The sequence below is a fragment of the Saprolegnia parasitica genome (genome assembly GCF_000151545.1).
Source record: "Saprolegnia parasitica CBS 223.65 unplaced genomic scaffold supercont2.7, whole genome shotgun sequence".
In the NCBI taxonomy this organism is placed as follows: domain Eukaryota; phylum Oomycota; class Saprolegniomycetes; order Saprolegniales; family Saprolegniaceae; genus Saprolegnia; species Saprolegnia parasitica.
Genome location: NW_012156401.1, coordinates 303,842 through 319,169, shown reverse-complemented (window position 1 = coordinate 319,169; position 15,328 = coordinate 303,842). Strand labels below are relative to the sequence as shown.

Below are 15,328 nucleotides of genomic sequence, written 5' to 3'. Positions count from 1 at the left end.
TTTCAAAGTGCGACCGACCATCCCAGAGAACAATCCAATGGCACACCATTAACATAAAACGTTGTGCATTATCTAGCTGTGCCATACATTGCTAACTGATTACTCGACGTCAGCAATCCCGCGGCCTCCCACGGCAAAGCCGAATTCGTCGACTTCGCAGGAATCATCGACGTCTTCGCTGTCGCTGTCGTCGTCCGGGTTGAGCAGCTCCCTAAAAAGAATACGGTCACAGGCAGCCGGAATGTCTTTGAATAGACAGCTTCCGGTCGAGCGAGCGGGCACAAGCTTCCGCCCTTTCTTGCCGCAGGTCTTCGCGTTGTAGTCCGTCGCACCGCACGAACTGCACTTGTACGCTTTCTTCGTCGAGGGAGCTCGGTGCTGGTACGTCTTGTTCTTGGTACCGGACTCGCCGGAGCTCGCGATGGAGTACTTACCGTATGTGCGCAATCTGACACGTCGATTGCACATTTATTTCCGGTCACCGCACAATATTTTGCAGGCTACCGAACTATTTCTTACGTCGCTCGCACAATCTACCGCACAATAAACGTAACGTTGTATAACATCTCGGACCACTTTGCTGCGAGCGACGACAGAGCATCGGCCCAGAAAAGCCTGCGCACCGCAGCGTAGCGGAGGTGGCGTGTTGGCTTTTGTGCAGGCCGTGCCTTGGCGAGGAGCGAGCCCCGGTCTTTCATGAACGTCCCATCTGTGCCGAGTACGGGCACGTGATTGTGACGCTCCTTGATAGAAGCCCCAAAGGCGACGGACGCTCGAAAAAGCGCTTGCTGTCGTCAACCTCGAGCTCGACGGTAGATCCCTCATTGCGCTTCTGGAAATCCTTGAGGAACCACGGCAAAAATGCGTAGCTTTCGCCGCCCTATGCAATGGATGAGGGTCATATAACGAAGAAAGAAGCATACACAAGTCTCTAGAGAACCCACAACTCCAGCCTTGACGCGTGCCATGAACCCGGGCGACATTTCTGACCCATCACCATCGGCCTATCGAACTACATCAGCTATATGAGGCAGACGTAGACGTACTATACCTGAATGGTTGTCGCCAGTGCTCGGGCCGATATCTTGCGCGAGCTGTGCACGAGGTCCTGTACGTTTGGCATGCCCACGGCTTGTTTGACAGAGGCGCTGCTCATGGACATCCAAGAGCTCGCGCGCTGAAAATTTACCTCTATTCATAGCACCGGTGTCGTACTTACACGGTCGTGCCGCTGTTCTTGACCGGCTCTCCATTCACAAAAATGCCTATGGAGAGCGTTTGATGGTCATTCAAGTCATGTGTGTCATGAGGGCAAGTACCACGCTTGGCCGCCTTGACCTTGAATCCGTTCGTTAGAGCGAAATCCTTGATGGCACTCGCAAATTGTCCCCGCAGCATCTGTCGACCAACAGTCGGCGGCTGGGCGACGGGTTTCGCACGCTGCATCGAACTAGTACTGTAGTTCTCTGGGATCGTCGGTCGCACTTTGAAATTGAGCCCCACATTGAAACGGCGGTCCGACATACTCTATTTGCGTTTTTTGTATTATTTAACACTATTTGGGGTTGGAGTGAGTGTGCTAGGCTCCTTTGATTATTTTAGTAGTGTCCAATCAGAGTTGATTATGTTGTCTATTTTGGCCAATCCGATGCGTTAAGTATGGATCGATAATATTGGTCGTTGAGCTGAGTATGACTTGATAATATTTGAGCCGATTGACATGAGTATGGATTGAAAAATACTCCGAGCGCTCGGCCAACCGACCCGTATCCAGATGGAGAGAATGATGGTCGTCGCACGTGGCAAGTGCCACCTTCCATGTTCTCATTACGAAAATTTCGACGGTGGGCGGCGATGATGGACGAGCTCCCGACCGAGACCCTGCGCCATGTCGCGACCTTCTTGGGCATGCGCGACCTCAAGGCCACGTCCCTCGTCTCGTCGACGTGGCTGCATGTGGCGACGGGCGATGCCAGCCTCTGGAAGGCGCAGTTCGTACGCCGATGGTCGGAGACCAACTTTGATGTGGCGCACGACGTGCCACTGGTCGTCGCCGCGCCGCTGGTCCAGGCGCTTGGCACGTACGTTGTTCGTAGCCTATCTCGCGAGGTCGAACGTGGCGCCAACTAGGGAGATGGCGTGCTATCGCCTGCTGGCGCACGCGGTGCTACCATTGCCGACGCACGCCGATGTGGCCGGACAGGCCAAGTACGCGCATGGATCCATGGCGTCCGCACACGAAACGTGCGTAGGTTTGTGACGCTCGCACACGATCGGAACCGTGACAACGCGCCGATCGAGGTGCATTATGCAGGAAGGAACCTCGGTGGCGACCGCTGCATTCGCGCCAACGTCCCCATGACCGAGACGCCGCACGCGATGGTGTATCGCCAGCGCCAGCTTGATGGCCGCGAGTTCTATATGGTCGGACTCACGTGCGACAACTACTTCGAGGTGACGATTGGAACCGAGCCGATGATCAACCCGCGGTACACCGACCTCGACTGTCCTCTACCCATTCGCCTCATGACGAAGCAGGCGCCCCTTCAACCTCGACCGCCACTGCGTCTCGGTCGGGCTCTGCAACAAGTCCTTTCGCCTGAAGGGAGCGCAGCCAGGTACCCGCTTCGATCCCTCTTGCGCATCATTGTCAACTGCCTTGTATTTGAAGGCTGGCGTCGCCACTCGTATGGGTACCACGGCGACGACGGCTGCTTCTTTCACGCGTCGGCGCGGGTAACCTCTTATGAATCGCAATCGCCTATGTACTACTGTGCCCTTACGTTGTAGGGGGAAGCGTTTGGGCCCGCATTTTCGAGCGGCGACACGGTCGGCTGCGGCCTCGTCCATAGCATCCACACCAATGCCCATATTGTGTACACGCTCAATGGCGCTGTGGTCGGGCGCCCCGTGGCGTGCCTGTCACCCACCGTGTACCCTGTGGTGGGCATCGACTCGCCGTTTGCAGTGCGCTTCAACTTTGGCCAAGCGCCGTTCCAGTACCAGCATATGGACGGTTTGTATCCACGTTGGTCCACGCGGGAATCGCTCACGTATGGAACAGCGCTCTTTGCTGGCACCGAGGCCATTTTAATGTGCACGACCAACCCCGTCGTATGGGACGATGGTGAGTGGGACGACGACGACAGTGACGCGGACATGTCGGACGCATCCTCGGACGACGATAACGAGAGCGGGATCCCTGCGCCATTCGCTGACCTCTTTCGCGCCTATCCCATACTCTACGGCGCCTAGTGGTGTGCCTAATGTCTTTTGATTTTCGCGATATATCATCCAACATGACGGTGTAAAAAAGGGTCGCGTGGTCGTCTCTTGAGCCGCGATGCACCGCAAGCGCTCCACACACAAGGCCAATTGGTGTGGAGAGATGAACGGAACTGGAGATGGACGCGACAAGTCGTTTGGTCTGCATCACTTGCCTCCGCCAGCGCTTGAAACCCTGCTGGAATGCCACCAGCGTTTCGGGTCGTGGGATAGTGTAGCAACGTTGATTTAAATGGGAGTTCTGGTGTACCATGTCGACTCGTGTTCTACCAAGTGATGCTCCACGCGGTCAAGTTCCGCGCCCATTTGCACTGGCTCGACAAGGCCGACCAGGCGTGCCTCTTCTTGCCCCGAGCACGAGACGTACCGCCACTTCCTCGTCGACTGCGCCGATATCATCAAGGACGTGTGGAGCACGCTTCACGCGTGGCGACATGTGAAATGATGCTCGCTTGCTATTCGTTGGTCGCGCTGGCAAGGATGCGTGTGTGTGCAATGTGCGCAAACGAAACGCTCTTGCTTCAACTTTAGGACATTGCCTCGAACTAGGGCTCACGAGCGCCTCGTCGAAGCAAGTACCGTTTTGGCAGAACAATATCGAGTCGGGGCACAGCCACCATGGGCAGCCACTACAGCACGCTGCGCTACGACGCGACGCAGGTGTGCATCCGCCCGCAGTTCCTGCCGTTCACGCAGTGCGTCCCGATGGCCGAGATCGCGGCGCTCGCCGAGAAGCTGCGGCTGTTGCCGACCACCGCGTTCCTCTCCCTCGATGAGTTTCGGTCCTGGCTACACATGGGCAGCACGTTCGACGTCTACACGTTGTACCTCTTCGAGTCGCTCAAGACAACGCGCGAGAGCAAAAAGGTGTACGCGATGGAGCTCCTCTGTGCGCTGGCTGTCTGCACCTCGACGTCGTCGTCGGCGCCGGCCAAAGTCGATTTACTCTGCAGCCTCTGCACCCATCCCGGCGCGCGCACGCTCAGTGAGAGCGATATCGCAATCCTGCTTCTCTCGACGATCAATGGACTCCGCAAGCTCACGACGGGCCTCGACGCCGCGTGGCAGCACCACAGCGCACGGGACCTTGGGAAAGAGCTCCTCGCCGACGCGTGGCAATCGCTCGAGAAGGACGCCAGTACCATCGCCCGCGACGACTTTGTCGTGTGGTGCCTTCAGCACAAGACGACATCGTACATCCTTCGACATTTTATTCCAGGAGACATTTTGAACCCGAGTTTACCGTTGGCGGGCGACCGGCAGCAAGCGCTGTACGCCTCTATCCTTGCGTCGCTGAGTCCAGACGACGCCGAGCGCGCGGCTGAGTTGGCCAAAATGGCGGCGTCGACCAAGATTCAAGCCATCTACAAGGGCCGGCTCGCGCAGCGCAGTTTCACGCGCCAACGCGACGAGCGCCTCGCACTGCGGCACGCCGCCGCGCAAACCATTCAAGCGTATGCGAAGAAGCAAAAGACCGCACAGCAGCTCATGGCCCGCGCTGTTTTCGAACGCACTGCGTACAACGGCGCTGTCTTGACCTTTGGCGCTGGCCTCTCTCTGGGCAACGGCCACGTTAACAGCCTTCAGACGGCGCCAAAGATCGTGCCGCGGCTTCAGGGCGCCAAGAGTCTGCGCATCACCGTCTCGTCAAGCACGACTCTGCTCACGACAGCGACCGAAGGCTTTGCCTGGGGCCACGGGCTGCCGCTGCGCATTGGCGACGGAACGCAGCTCGTCACAAAAGTACCCTCTGCGATTGCGCTCAACGTAGCAATCGTCCAGCAGCTTGCACTGGGCGTGAGCCACTGCCTCGTGCTGGACCGCATCGGGCGTGTTTTCTCATGGGGTTTCAACGACCACGGGCAGACGGGGCATGGGCCAAGCGACGTTCTGGAGGCGCGAACGGGCGCCCGCTACGCCACGTACTTGGACCCGAGGCTGGGGGAGGACGTCGAGTACCTTGACACGCCGCTGCCGCTGGCGTATTTTGCAGGCCGAGACGCGCAAGCCGCCGAGGCGATTCCGATCGCAGCGATTGCGTGCGGCGACTTCTTCTCGCTCGCTCTGAGTCGCGACGGCGCAGTCTACTCGTGGGGCGAAGGTAACTTCATGTACGCGCTCATCGTCATCCCAAACGTCCTCTCACAGGTTCGACGGGCAGCTGGGCCATGGCACGGCGAGCGACCACCTCGCCGTTGGGTTTGTGGACCGTCGACAGCGCCAGTCTGCTTTTACGTTTGCAAGCGAACCCAAGGCGGTTGCCAACCTGCAGGACATTGTCGCGATCGGCTGCAAGGGCAATCGCTCGGCGGCCTTGGCGCGCGACCATCAATTGTACGAATGGGGGAGCTGGGGGCGCATGCTCGGCACGGAGCTCCCCCCCGCGTACGCCCCGCAGATCAAGCACGGTACGCAGCAGTATGCGCTCGCTAGCTTTGCATTAGGCCACGAACACACGATCGCCGACGGTCTCCATCCTTCCTGTCTTTGGATGTCTTGATAGAATCGATGTAGGGGCGAGTGTCTGGCTGTGCTTACTGCACACGCCGCTCGAATGTTTCGTGCTCTTGGCGCAGCATGCGCGGGGCGTCGACCACATCCGAGCGTTGGTAGCGCCCATGGATCTGGCGATTGTGGACTTGACGTTCGACGATTACGCCGCGTCACCCGAGGACGATTGGGTAGGTGCTACCTCGCCGTCCTAGTGGTGCGAAAGAGGGTGTAGGGGTCGCTGAGTCCCGAGACATCCGAAGCGTCGATCGCGGGCGAGAGTCCTTGGGTGTCGAGTCCGCTTGATACGTCGTCTGTGACAGACGATGGCGCGCATCTCGCGCGATCGCCATCGGCGATCCACAGCTCGATCAACGCGCTCCTTCATAAGCTGTGGCGCACGCGATGTCAAGAAGTGCAGCCAACGGTTGCCCAATTCCAGCAGCATCCGTCTCTTCTGCCGCTGCGCTGGTGCCGCGCGGTGAAGGACGAGAGCTTGGACTATAAGGCGCTTCTGCGCGAGGTGCTCACGGACATTGGCGGACGGCTCTTGCTCACGTCGGTGGCGCCGCCCGAAGGTTTCTACCTCGAGCTCCTGACCCAAGACGCGATCCTCCTCGAGCTGCGCGGGATTCCGTCCAACACGTGTCGCATGGTTACGAAGCGCGGTCTCTGGACGCACTTTTTGGATCTGACCGACATGACAAGCACGGGTGCGAACTAACTTGCTTGGTTGTCGCCTACTGACACATGATATGTTCTAGAGCTCCCCCTCGACAATAGCATCGTTCTTGTTCGCTTCACCGAGGCTGACCTCGTTGTCAAGGTGCAGCACCTTCGCGAAGGTACATGCTGACTCTGGCGTCTTCATCTACGCTACACGTGGGGTAGAGACGATCGTGGAGCTGGTGACGGCGTCCATCGCGCAGAAAGCGCTGACGCTCCAAGAGTATGGCGTCATCTCGATCGTCCTCGCGTTGGACTTTCATGCGTCAATGCCGTTTGAGCTCATGCTACCGGGTAGTTCGCGCCGATGTATCAACTTGATACGATGGATGGTGTAGGCGACCTCGGCGTGTACATTCCGATTCTCATGATTGATGTGGACCAGTGCAGTCGGCTGCAAGCGGCACTGGTCGCACAAAAGGACGTCACCGCGCGACTCTTCTTCCGTCCCGACCACACGCCAACGATCTTGGCGACTGCGCTCGAGCTCGGGGCAACCGGCGTCATTTTGCAGCAGCGGGCGCCGGTTCATGCACCGACGTTCGAGGGCGACGTCTCCTGTGGCGACGCGACCATCTACCGCGGGCCACTGGCTGCATCGCCCCTTGTCGGCACGGTCTCGTATGCCCACGGTAGCGCTCTCCGGCGTGGCGCCCACTACGACGATGCGACCAACTTGCTCATGGCCAAGGTCCAATTCTGCGTTCGCCCATACGGTAACATTTACGCGTGGGGCTGCGCAGCGAACGGCCGTCTCGGTCTCGGGCCTATTGCCGACGCTATCGACCTCGACGACGGCTACGACGCGATGACCGAGACCACGTATCGCTGGACACTTGAACCAAAGGTCGTGACTGCGCTGAGTGGTCGGGACGTCGTCGAGATTGCAGCCGGTGGCAGCCATACGCTGGCGCGGACAAGGCAAGGCCGGGTCTTCTCGTGGGGCCGTGGCGCTCATGGGCAACTCGGGCACCACGATACGCACGATGTGTGGACACCGACACTGATCCGGCGATTGGCGTACGAAAACATCGTCGCAGTGGCTGCCAATGACACGAGCTCCACCGTCCTCTGCGAAGCGCTCGATGACGTGGCGTATGAGCAGCGCCGGAAGGAAATTGCACTGTTAAAAGCCGCCCACGCCAAGCTTCCGCGCCGACACCACAGCACTCTCTAGTTGCCATACGCGTATTTGCTTGTCGATGGAGCTTATATTTTGTCGTTGTTGCGCCAAGGCGACACGTCGCTTGGTGGACGTAGCGTTAGGTCTAGGGTAGGGCTAGGGTCCGGAGCCAGCGTACCTCGCCGTTGATTCGTATGTATTTTAGTAGAGTGTCTGGAGAAAGAGGCAAGCACTTTATAATATAAAGAGTATATACGCTTTACAAACGTTGTTGCTACACATGCAACTTGCGGTGCACGAGGCTGAGGAGGTCGAGAAACGTCGCCGCATGGTTTCGGATGTGCTTGGCGTCGGCCGAGACCGTCCCGGATGTGTTGATTGTGTACTTGCGGAAGAGCTGACCGTCCGTTAGCTCTGCTGCCTTTCTTGCAGCGCGCGTGGTACGATGGACGGCGCCTCGGTGGTCTCGAAAACCGCAGCTGCCGGAGCTCCCACTACGGTCAACGTCCGAGGTGATTCGAGCCATTTGACACACCTTGTCCCAGAGCGGCGACGGCTGCGTGAGGTACAACACAAAGCCTGTTGCGCGCGCCGCGTCGAGCCCTGGTAGCTACGCCGCGTAATGCTGTCGTGCGAGCATGCTAGTCTCGTGTACCTGGTCGAGCTTGAGTACATGCCAATTCTGCGCGTCGTCCTCATAGTGGGCCTTGGCCATCAAGGAGAGGTTGGCGACAACGCAAGTTGTCTTGCCTACAGGACGTTCGCATCGACGCGTCGTATGGCCAAGCGAATCGTACCACTGAAGAGCACTTGGTCGACGCGGAGGCTCGCGGTGTAGTAGTTTTGAAAGGAAATGTGCGTCAGGCGCGCAGGCGGCGAGAGCAGCGTGACCTGCACCCGCTTCACGCGTGGGCCCGTCGGCTTGGTCTCGTCGTTGTCGCTGTCGTCGCCAATCGATGCGTCGTCGGCCTTGGCCACACGCACCGCGATCTCGGTCAGCATATCTTTCCGATGCGTCGCGCAAGGCCATTGGTCGACCAAATAGAACCTGCCAGACTTGATATGTTGGCCAAGGCGCGTTCCCAGAACCAGGACGGGAGGATGCAACGACGGCCCGCGCAACCGAGAGTCGTACGTTCGCCTCGCAACAGTCAAACAGAACGCAAAGAGGGGTGTGGAATCTGGGTGGTATACTATCTATGTCGGTTCGTGACCAAAGCCGCGACAGAGTCAAGCAGGCACAGCGAGCTGGCCAGCAAGGTACTAGTACACGCCATGATCTCGTTCTGGCGCACGCTTCAGAATCGGCGTCGCAGGAACGCTGGCATGACCATTACAGTGCAATTGGGTCTGGAGCGTAGCATCTCGATTGGGCCTATCGCGCTCCGCCGCGCACTGTATGCAGCACGTTTATGGTCCAGCTCCAGGTCCAACTCTGTTGTAGCCATTGATTGCTAGCAGAGGTCGCCAGCAGCAGGAGCAGGTTGCAGCCATCCAGGACGTCGTCAGCCATGAGCTGGCAAGCCCACCGATGATCGTCGAACCAGAAGGCGCTGGCTCTTCAATCCTGCTTCGAAAGCAGTGCAATATGGCTTTGAGTGTCCGACGCGTCTCTACAACGGCTTCGACTTCGAGTACTAAGCTTCGTTGCGCTCTAGTTGCAGAGTTAAAGTTGTACTGTGTGGTGCAGCTACTCGGCGCCGCACGCGGGGCAAAATCCCGCCTTCTCCTGCATCATCCCACCACACACGCATCAAGTTTGAGAGACTTGCCATATCAGATGGGACGGGACAAATTTGGCGTCGACGTTTATATTATTTCGAGGCAGATATTTTATCCATAATAATATATATAGTATTCGCGCCGTTGGAATAAACCCGGTCGCGCTTCAGCCCGGTCCAGGTCAACAGAGCCGTCTTGCTTGTCCTTGTAGTATGCTTTCTCCACGTCGGCGAGACCGACCGTCGTGGCGTCGCGATGGCACACGCTCGTCTGCCCGTGTGTGGCACGCGGTGTAATCTTTCAATATATACATTGCATTGGAATATGAGTACACTGTATGTAATATCAATCTTCATGGAAGCATTCGATCCAGTATCTCGGTTTTTTCCTTCGAGCGTCCACTTTGCACGATAGAATCCCGTGCAAGTGGGTGGCGCGTCGAAGTTCGAATGTCTTCGCATCAGCCAATGGCCTTGCAGCAGCTGTGGGCCAAGCTGGGTAGAAGGTGCAGTTGACAATAAGCTCTCGTAGCAGCAGCATGGTCCGCCTCACCAAGGTCTCGTACCTCTTTGTGCTCCTCTGCACCATCAACATGCTCAACTACATTGACCGGGGCATCATCCCCGGGTCGCCCAATACGTTCCAGAGCTTTATCAACAAGGCGCTCGAGAAAAACGGGACCGCCGAGGCCAACACGTACATGGGTCTCCTCGTCTCGGCGTTCATTGCGGGCTACTCGGTCTTTAGCATTGCCTTTGGGTACTGGGTCATCTACTACCGTCCCTTCGTGCTCATCGCGGCCGGTATGGCCACGTGGTGCGTGGCCATGGTGCTCTGCGGGCTCTCGGAGCCGTTCAACAACCTCAACGTGCTCCTTGTCGGGCGCATTCTCAGTGGCGTCGGCGAGTCGAGCTTCCAAGCGATTGCGCCGTCCTTCATTGACGACCGCGCGCCGCCGGCGAAGCGCACGCTCTGGCTCGGCATCTTCTACTGCGGCATCACGGTCGGCACCGCGGCGGGCTACTTTTACTCGGCACTCTTTGCGTCCACGATCGGGTGGCCGTGGGCGTTCCACTTTGAGGGGATCCTCATGGTGCCACTCGTGCTGCTTTGTATCTGTAGCATTCCCAACCAGTACAACGTGCCCGCGGGTCTCGTGGGTCGCCAGCGCGCCCACACGATGACGCCGCAGCTCCACCGCGCGACCGTCGAGTTCCACCAAGGTACCACGGACGCCGACAACGACCTCTCGCACGAGTGCATCATGCAGTCGACGTTCTCCCTCGTCGCGCAAGTCACGGAAGACGAGCCCGAGGTCAAGAAGGTGGCGTTGCACATGGAAGTGCTTTCGATCCTCATGTCGCCGCTCTTTATGCTGGTTGCGCTCGGGTCGGCCGCGTACATCTTTTCCATCTCGGGGCTCGGCGCGTTTGGCCCGTCGCTGCTCATTGGTCTCGGCCTCTTTGAAGAGAGCTCGGCCGCGATGGTTTTTGGCGCGATCATCGTCGTCGCTGGTACGATTGGCACGCTCCTCGGCGGCCTCTTCCTCGACCGGTCGTGCGCGCTGGACCCGGACAACGAGGAGTTCCGCATGTACAAGGCGACGCGGCAGCTGTGCATCATGCTCGCCACCGGCACGGCCTTCCTCGTCCTCTCCTGGATCGCACTCGAGTGGGACAAGGTTCTCTCGATCGGGATTCTGGCGATTGCGCTTGCGTTCCTCTTTGGCTGCGTGCCGGCGTCGGTCGTCGCCATTCTGCTCTCGGTCGATAAGCGCCGGCGCGGCCTTGCGCTCGGCATCAACACGCTCCTCGCGCACCTTCTCGGCGATGTCCCGTCGCCCATCGTCCTCGGTATGCTCAAGGACAAGTGGGCGCCGCACTGCAATACGCTCGACGACGGCGTCTCGCTCAACCCGCTCTGCGCCAACGACCGGGACGGGCTCAAGCAAACACTTCTGTTCCCGTACCTCTGGCTCATTTGGGCGATCGTGCTCGCGGCGATAGCCGTCGAAGTCTCGCGCCGAAAACTGCTCAAGAAGAAGCTCGCGATTGGCATGGCGCGCCGCGAGACCCACGTGGTTGTCGTGGCAACGTAAGCGTTTGTGTCTATGTAATATAATCTATCTGGGACCACACAAGCGGTCCAACATATTCCGATGGGACACTGTCGGCGTTCCAGCGTTCTGGTCGTAAATGGGCGCAAGCACGACTTGCAAACGATCTCAAGCCGAGGTGTCCGACGAGCCACGTCCGTGGTCATGTTGTCGTCGTCCTTGTTGCATTGGGTACAGGCTGCTCCGACGTGGCTGTTGCGCAGCTGGTGTCGCCAGGCACGCGTATGGCGTGACGGTCCTGCAATTGCACGACCTCAGCGCACCGAGGAGACTAGAACTATCTCGTAGTAGATGCGTGAAGGCATCGCATCCCAGCCGACTCTCGCCAAGCGCTCGTCTTGCTCGTGTTTGCCTTGCTCGTGTTTGTGCAAGGCAACAGAGAGAGGTTGCGCTGCACCGTGGTGCTCGTCATGCTAAAATTTGCCTCCTACCGGTCGTCGGCTCATGCAACGGCGATCAGTAGGCTCGTCCTTGCGCGGTGTTGCAGAACGACTCGAGCCGCGTGCACGAGGGCAAGAGGTGTCGCGCATCCAGTTCTTATCGCGCCACCGAATGCTGCTGCAGTGGATCACTGCGATGGAGCGATGATACCGGAGGTTTCTTGACGTATCTTCGTCTTCGTCGGATCGAGACAATCTGTCCTCTCGCCTCACAAAGCTCCACTTAGATCTGAGTGGTGTTTTCGCCACATACGTGGTCGCGCGCCGACGCAGCGCTCGTCGTGCGATCTTTCGGGCCATCGCGTGCGTCGGTCGGGTATCCGGCACATCCGGATAACAAAGATTTCGATTATGCAATGCTGCAGGTACGTCGGCAGGTGTTGAGTTTTGAGTTTGAGAGTGGTGCGTGGACCTCTCATCTTGCCATCATGCACGCGTGTCCTCCGATACCGTGACGAAACGTGATAGCGTCGACAGTGGAGTGTCCTTCTCGTGTCGCCTCACGACTGCGGCAAGGCAACAGAATACGACCACGCGCTCATGACGTGGAGCTCTGTGTGTTCATTTTCCTCATCCAATGGTCCTCACGTGCCCGTTTTTTACATGCTGAGACCGCAGCGCTTGGATGCAAGCGACCTCGTGCAAGCGGAGCGCATGCAAGCGGAGCGCATGCAAGCAGAGCTCATGCAAGCAGAGCTCGTGTGCGCACTGCCATGATGGGATCGGTGCAATCAACGGCGCGCGTACAATAATATTTCTTCGATGGAATTGAGTATGCGTTTGTAGAGGTTTTTGAACCGGGCGAAATTGCGGGAAAACTTATTATTCGACGGGATAAAGTTTTGGGATGGCTAACAGTACAAGGTTCTGGTCAGCATCGGCGGAAGTCGATCCCCTGACTGCCGCTCCTGCCGCGTCCATCGACCCGTCCGCGTTCCTCCGCTCGATCGCTAGCATCCCGTCGAGACCGATGCCATCCCCCGCGTCCGCGTCCACGTCGCTGGCCTCGCTGCTCCCCCGTCCAAGGCGCGCCAGGCGCCCCACCACCATCCCGCGGCCTTCGCCCACTCGATGAGCGCGAGCTCGATGGTGCACCTCGCAAGCAGCGGGATCCAGGCGCTATCGGCTGCCCACTCGGCAGCGATGGCCGGCAACAAGGACTTCCAGGGCGACATTGCGCAGATCGACGCCGGGCTCTCGTCCCAAGATTCGACGGTCCAGATGGAAGCGGCGAAGAAGCTGCGCCTCCTCCTCTCGAGCGAGCGCGACCTCCTGATCCGGCAGGTGGGATGCGCCACGTAGCCCCTTGCGCGAGCTTGACGCGGTCGTAGATGCTCGAGAAAAACTGGACCCCGCGCCTCATTAGCTGGCTGAAATTGAAGGACCACCCGCTGTTGCAAGTCGAAGCGCTCTGGGCGCTGACCAACATTGCCGCTGGCGCCACGGACAACACGTCCGTGCTCCTCAACAATGGCGTCATCCCGACGCTCGTGTCGCTCCTCGACTCGCCCAACGAAGAGGTATCGGTGTTGCAGTTGCGCTTGCATCCAACATATCATCATTGTAGGTCCTCGAGCAATCTGTCTGGGTGCTTGGCAACCTAGCCGGCGAGGGCTCGCACACGCGCGACTCGGTGCTCTCGGCCGGTGCACTGCCGCCCCTGGTCAACAGCCTCAAGAAAGCGCCGCCTGAGAAGCTATCGCTCCTGCGCATCCTCACGTGGACGCTGAGCAACCTCTGCGACGGCCAGCCGCGGCCAGTCTTTGACATCAACTTGGTCCTTCCGTCGCTCGGCAAGGTACTCCATCGCGTTTCGATCCATGGTCATATCATCATGGCTACGTAGATGCTGGCGAGCTCGGACACGGAAGTGCTAAGCCACGTGTGCTGGGCCTTCTCACACCTCTGTGACGGCCCGAGCACGCACATCCAGGCCGTCGTCGACTCGGAGGTGTGCTTGCGCCTCGTGGAGCTCCTCAGCCACAACTCGTGGCGCGTGACCAAGCCTGCTTTGCGCGCCATTGGCAACATTGTCTGCGCCGAGGACGACCACGACTACACCCAGGTGGAGTGGACGACGCTAGCAAGAGGCTATCAACGTGTTCTGCGTAGCACATCATCGAGTGTGGCGCTGTGCCGTCGCTGCGCAAGCTCATTGCGCATTCGAACCGCGAAATCCAAAAGGAAGCGTGCTGGACGCTTTCCAACATTGCCGCGGGCACGGTTGACCAGATTCAATGCGTTCTCGACTCTGGCTGCATCCCATCGCTCATGAACCTCGCGTCGTCGGACGCAACCGACACGGAGGTGCGCTCCGAAGCGTGCTGGGTCGTCCTCAACGCGACGTCGTGCGGCTCCGATAGTCAAGTTTGTGACTCGTGCATGGCATACGGTGTCTGATCCCTCTGATAGATTGAATACTTGGTCAATGAAGGCTGCATCCAGATCTTAGGCAACCTATTGGAAGAGACGAGCATGGTCATGATGGCGCTGGAAGGCCTCGAGCGTATACTGCAAGTGGGCGAGCTCGAGGCGAAACGACTCGACGCGCCCAACCCGTACGCAGGCTTGATGGCGTCGGCCAACATTGAAACCCTCGTGTCCCACAAGTCGGCGACCGTCGCGAAGCGGTACTGAAAACTATCAACGTATCAAGTACCCACCGTTGTTTGTCGTAGCGCGACGCGGATATGGCAGCAGCACTTTGTGACGTGCGCGATCTGCATGGGCGCCTTCTCCAAGCACTCGAACGACACGTTCTTTTGCGCCGAGTGCAAGTGCAACGTGTGCAAGAACTGCGACTGCACGATCTTCCACCTCAAGTACCAAGAGAGTCTCTGGAAGGAAGAAACGGAGAAGGAGACGACCGAGAAGCAGGCCAAGCAAGCGTCGAAGCGCAACAAGCGGCAAAAGAAGCGCCAGCGCACGAAAGAGCGCAAGGCCGCGCTCCGCCAGCAGCAAAAGCCGTCGTCGGGGACCTCGCCGACGCTGCGGCCGAGCGCGAGCAAGTCTTCGGACGAGTCTTCGAGCGATGACGACGACGAGGACGACGACGACGACGACGAGCTCGACCAGCAGCAGCAGCAGCAGCTAGAGCAGCCGCGCGATGTGCGGCCGCTGCACGCTGGCAAGCACAAGACGACGACGTCGACGCGGCACCTCGATGCCATGGTCGACGCCAACGACCGCCTCGTGTCGTACCTCCTCGAGACGGGCTCGATCCTCGCGCTTGCGCAGCGCCTCGACCAAGAGGATGACAGTGTCTGGCTCGTCGCCGAAGAAGACCGTCCCGCGATCCACGCATGAGCGCGCCTTTGCCTAGGAATATATTACATGTTGGTCCTACCTGCTATTAATACGACGACGACGACACGAAGATGGTCCTTGTTGGATCGATCCCGTCCTCCCTGCGCAGACAACAACCTC

At 58.8% G+C, this 15,328-nt stretch overlaps 6 protein-coding genes across 6 annotated transcripts; 4 read left to right on the top strand and 2 right to left on the bottom strand.

Moving 5' to 3' along the window:
* Positions 1 to 694: 694 nt before the first annotated feature.
* SPRG_19448 (hypothetical protein) lies at positions 695 to 1,162 on the bottom strand (the record flags this gene model as incomplete). Its single annotated transcript, XM_012341670.1, has 3 exons — positions 695 to 880; positions 924 to 1,004; positions 1,052 to 1,162. The coding sequence occupies 3 exons, from the start codon at positions 1,160 to 1,162 to the stop codon at positions 695 to 697; spliced, it is 378 nt and encodes a 125-aa protein (XP_012197060.1).
* A 656-nt stretch (positions 1,163 to 1,818) lies between these two features.
* On the top strand, positions 1,819 to 3,319 carry SPRG_02822 (hypothetical protein; the record flags this gene model as incomplete). The annotated part of the gene is made up of 7 exons (XM_012341409.1): positions 1,819 to 2,081; positions 2,131 to 2,208; positions 2,253 to 2,489; positions 2,539 to 2,618; positions 2,672 to 2,736; positions 2,791 to 3,016; positions 3,065 to 3,319. 7 exons carry the CDS (start codon positions 1,819 to 1,821, stop codon positions 3,253 to 3,255), a joined length of 1,140 nt encoding a protein of 379 aa, XP_012196799.1. The 3' UTR covers positions 3,256 to 3,319.
* A 564-nt stretch (positions 3,320 to 3,883) lies between these two features.
* On the top strand, positions 3,884 to 7,728 carry SPRG_02821 (hypothetical protein). The gene is made up of 7 exons (XM_012341408.1): positions 3,884 to 5,396; positions 5,434 to 5,753; positions 5,800 to 5,966; positions 6,011 to 6,488; positions 6,540 to 6,620; positions 6,667 to 6,795; positions 6,840 to 7,728. Exons 1-7 carry the CDS (start codon positions 3,904 to 3,906, stop codon positions 7,676 to 7,678), a joined length of 3,507 nt encoding a protein of 1,168 aa, XP_012196798.1. The 5' UTR covers positions 3,884 to 3,903; the 3' UTR covers positions 7,679 to 7,728.
* Positions 7,729 to 7,898: 170 nt separating this feature from the next.
* On the bottom strand, positions 7,899 to 8,626 carry SPRG_02820 (hypothetical protein; the record flags this gene model as incomplete). The annotated part of the gene is made up of 3 exons (XM_012341407.1): positions 7,899 to 8,234; positions 8,280 to 8,374; positions 8,422 to 8,626. The coding sequence occupies 3 exons, from the start codon at positions 8,624 to 8,626 to the stop codon at positions 7,899 to 7,901; spliced, it is 636 nt and encodes a 211-aa protein (XP_012196797.1).
* A 1,235-nt stretch (positions 8,627 to 9,861) lies between these two features.
* SPRG_02819 (hypothetical protein) lies at positions 9,862 to 11,505 on the top strand. The gene has a single exon (XM_012341406.1). It carries the CDS (start codon positions 9,885 to 9,887, stop codon positions 11,442 to 11,444), a length of 1,560 nt encoding a protein of 519 aa, XP_012196796.1. The 5' UTR covers positions 9,862 to 9,884; the 3' UTR covers positions 11,445 to 11,505.
* Positions 11,506 to 12,733: 1,228 nt separating this feature from the next.
* SPRG_02818 (hypothetical protein) lies at positions 12,734 to 15,316 on the top strand. The gene is made up of 7 exons (XM_012341405.1): positions 12,734 to 13,186; positions 13,234 to 13,422; positions 13,470 to 13,700; positions 13,749 to 13,967; positions 14,015 to 14,269; positions 14,315 to 14,532; positions 14,581 to 15,316. Exons 1-7 carry the CDS (start codon positions 12,974 to 12,976, stop codon positions 15,206 to 15,208), a joined length of 1,953 nt encoding a protein of 650 aa, XP_012196795.1. The 5' UTR covers positions 12,734 to 12,973; the 3' UTR covers positions 15,209 to 15,316.
* Positions 15,317 to 15,328: the final 12 nt, after the last annotated feature.

Coding starts and splice junctions, on each gene's coding strand:
- SPRG_02821 (XM_012341408.1), top strand. CDS start 3,904: ATGGGCAGCCACTACAGCACGCTGCGCTACGACGCGACGCAGGTGTGC. Junction 5,754..5,799: donor CGAACACACGATCGCCGACG/GTCTCCATCCTT, acceptor GAATCGATGTAG/GGGCGAGTGTCTGGCTGTGC. Junction 6,621..6,666: donor GGTGCAGCACCTTCGCGAAG/GTACATGCTGAC, acceptor CACGTGGGGTAG/AGACGATCGTGGAGCTGGTG.
- SPRG_02819 (XM_012341406.1), top strand. CDS start 9,885: ATGGTCCGCCTCACCAAGGTCTCGTACCTCTTTGTGCTCCTCTGCACC.
- SPRG_02818 (XM_012341405.1), top strand. CDS start 12,974: ATGAGCGCGAGCTCGATGGTGCACCTCGCAAGCAGCGGGATCCAGGCG. Junction 13,423..13,469: donor TCGACTCGCCCAACGAAGAG/GTATCGGTGTTG, acceptor TCATCATTGTAG/GTCCTCGAGCAATCTGTCTG. Junction 13,968..14,014: donor ACGACCACGACTACACCCAG/GTGGAGTGGACG, acceptor TGTTCTGCGTAG/CACATCATCGAGTGTGGCGC.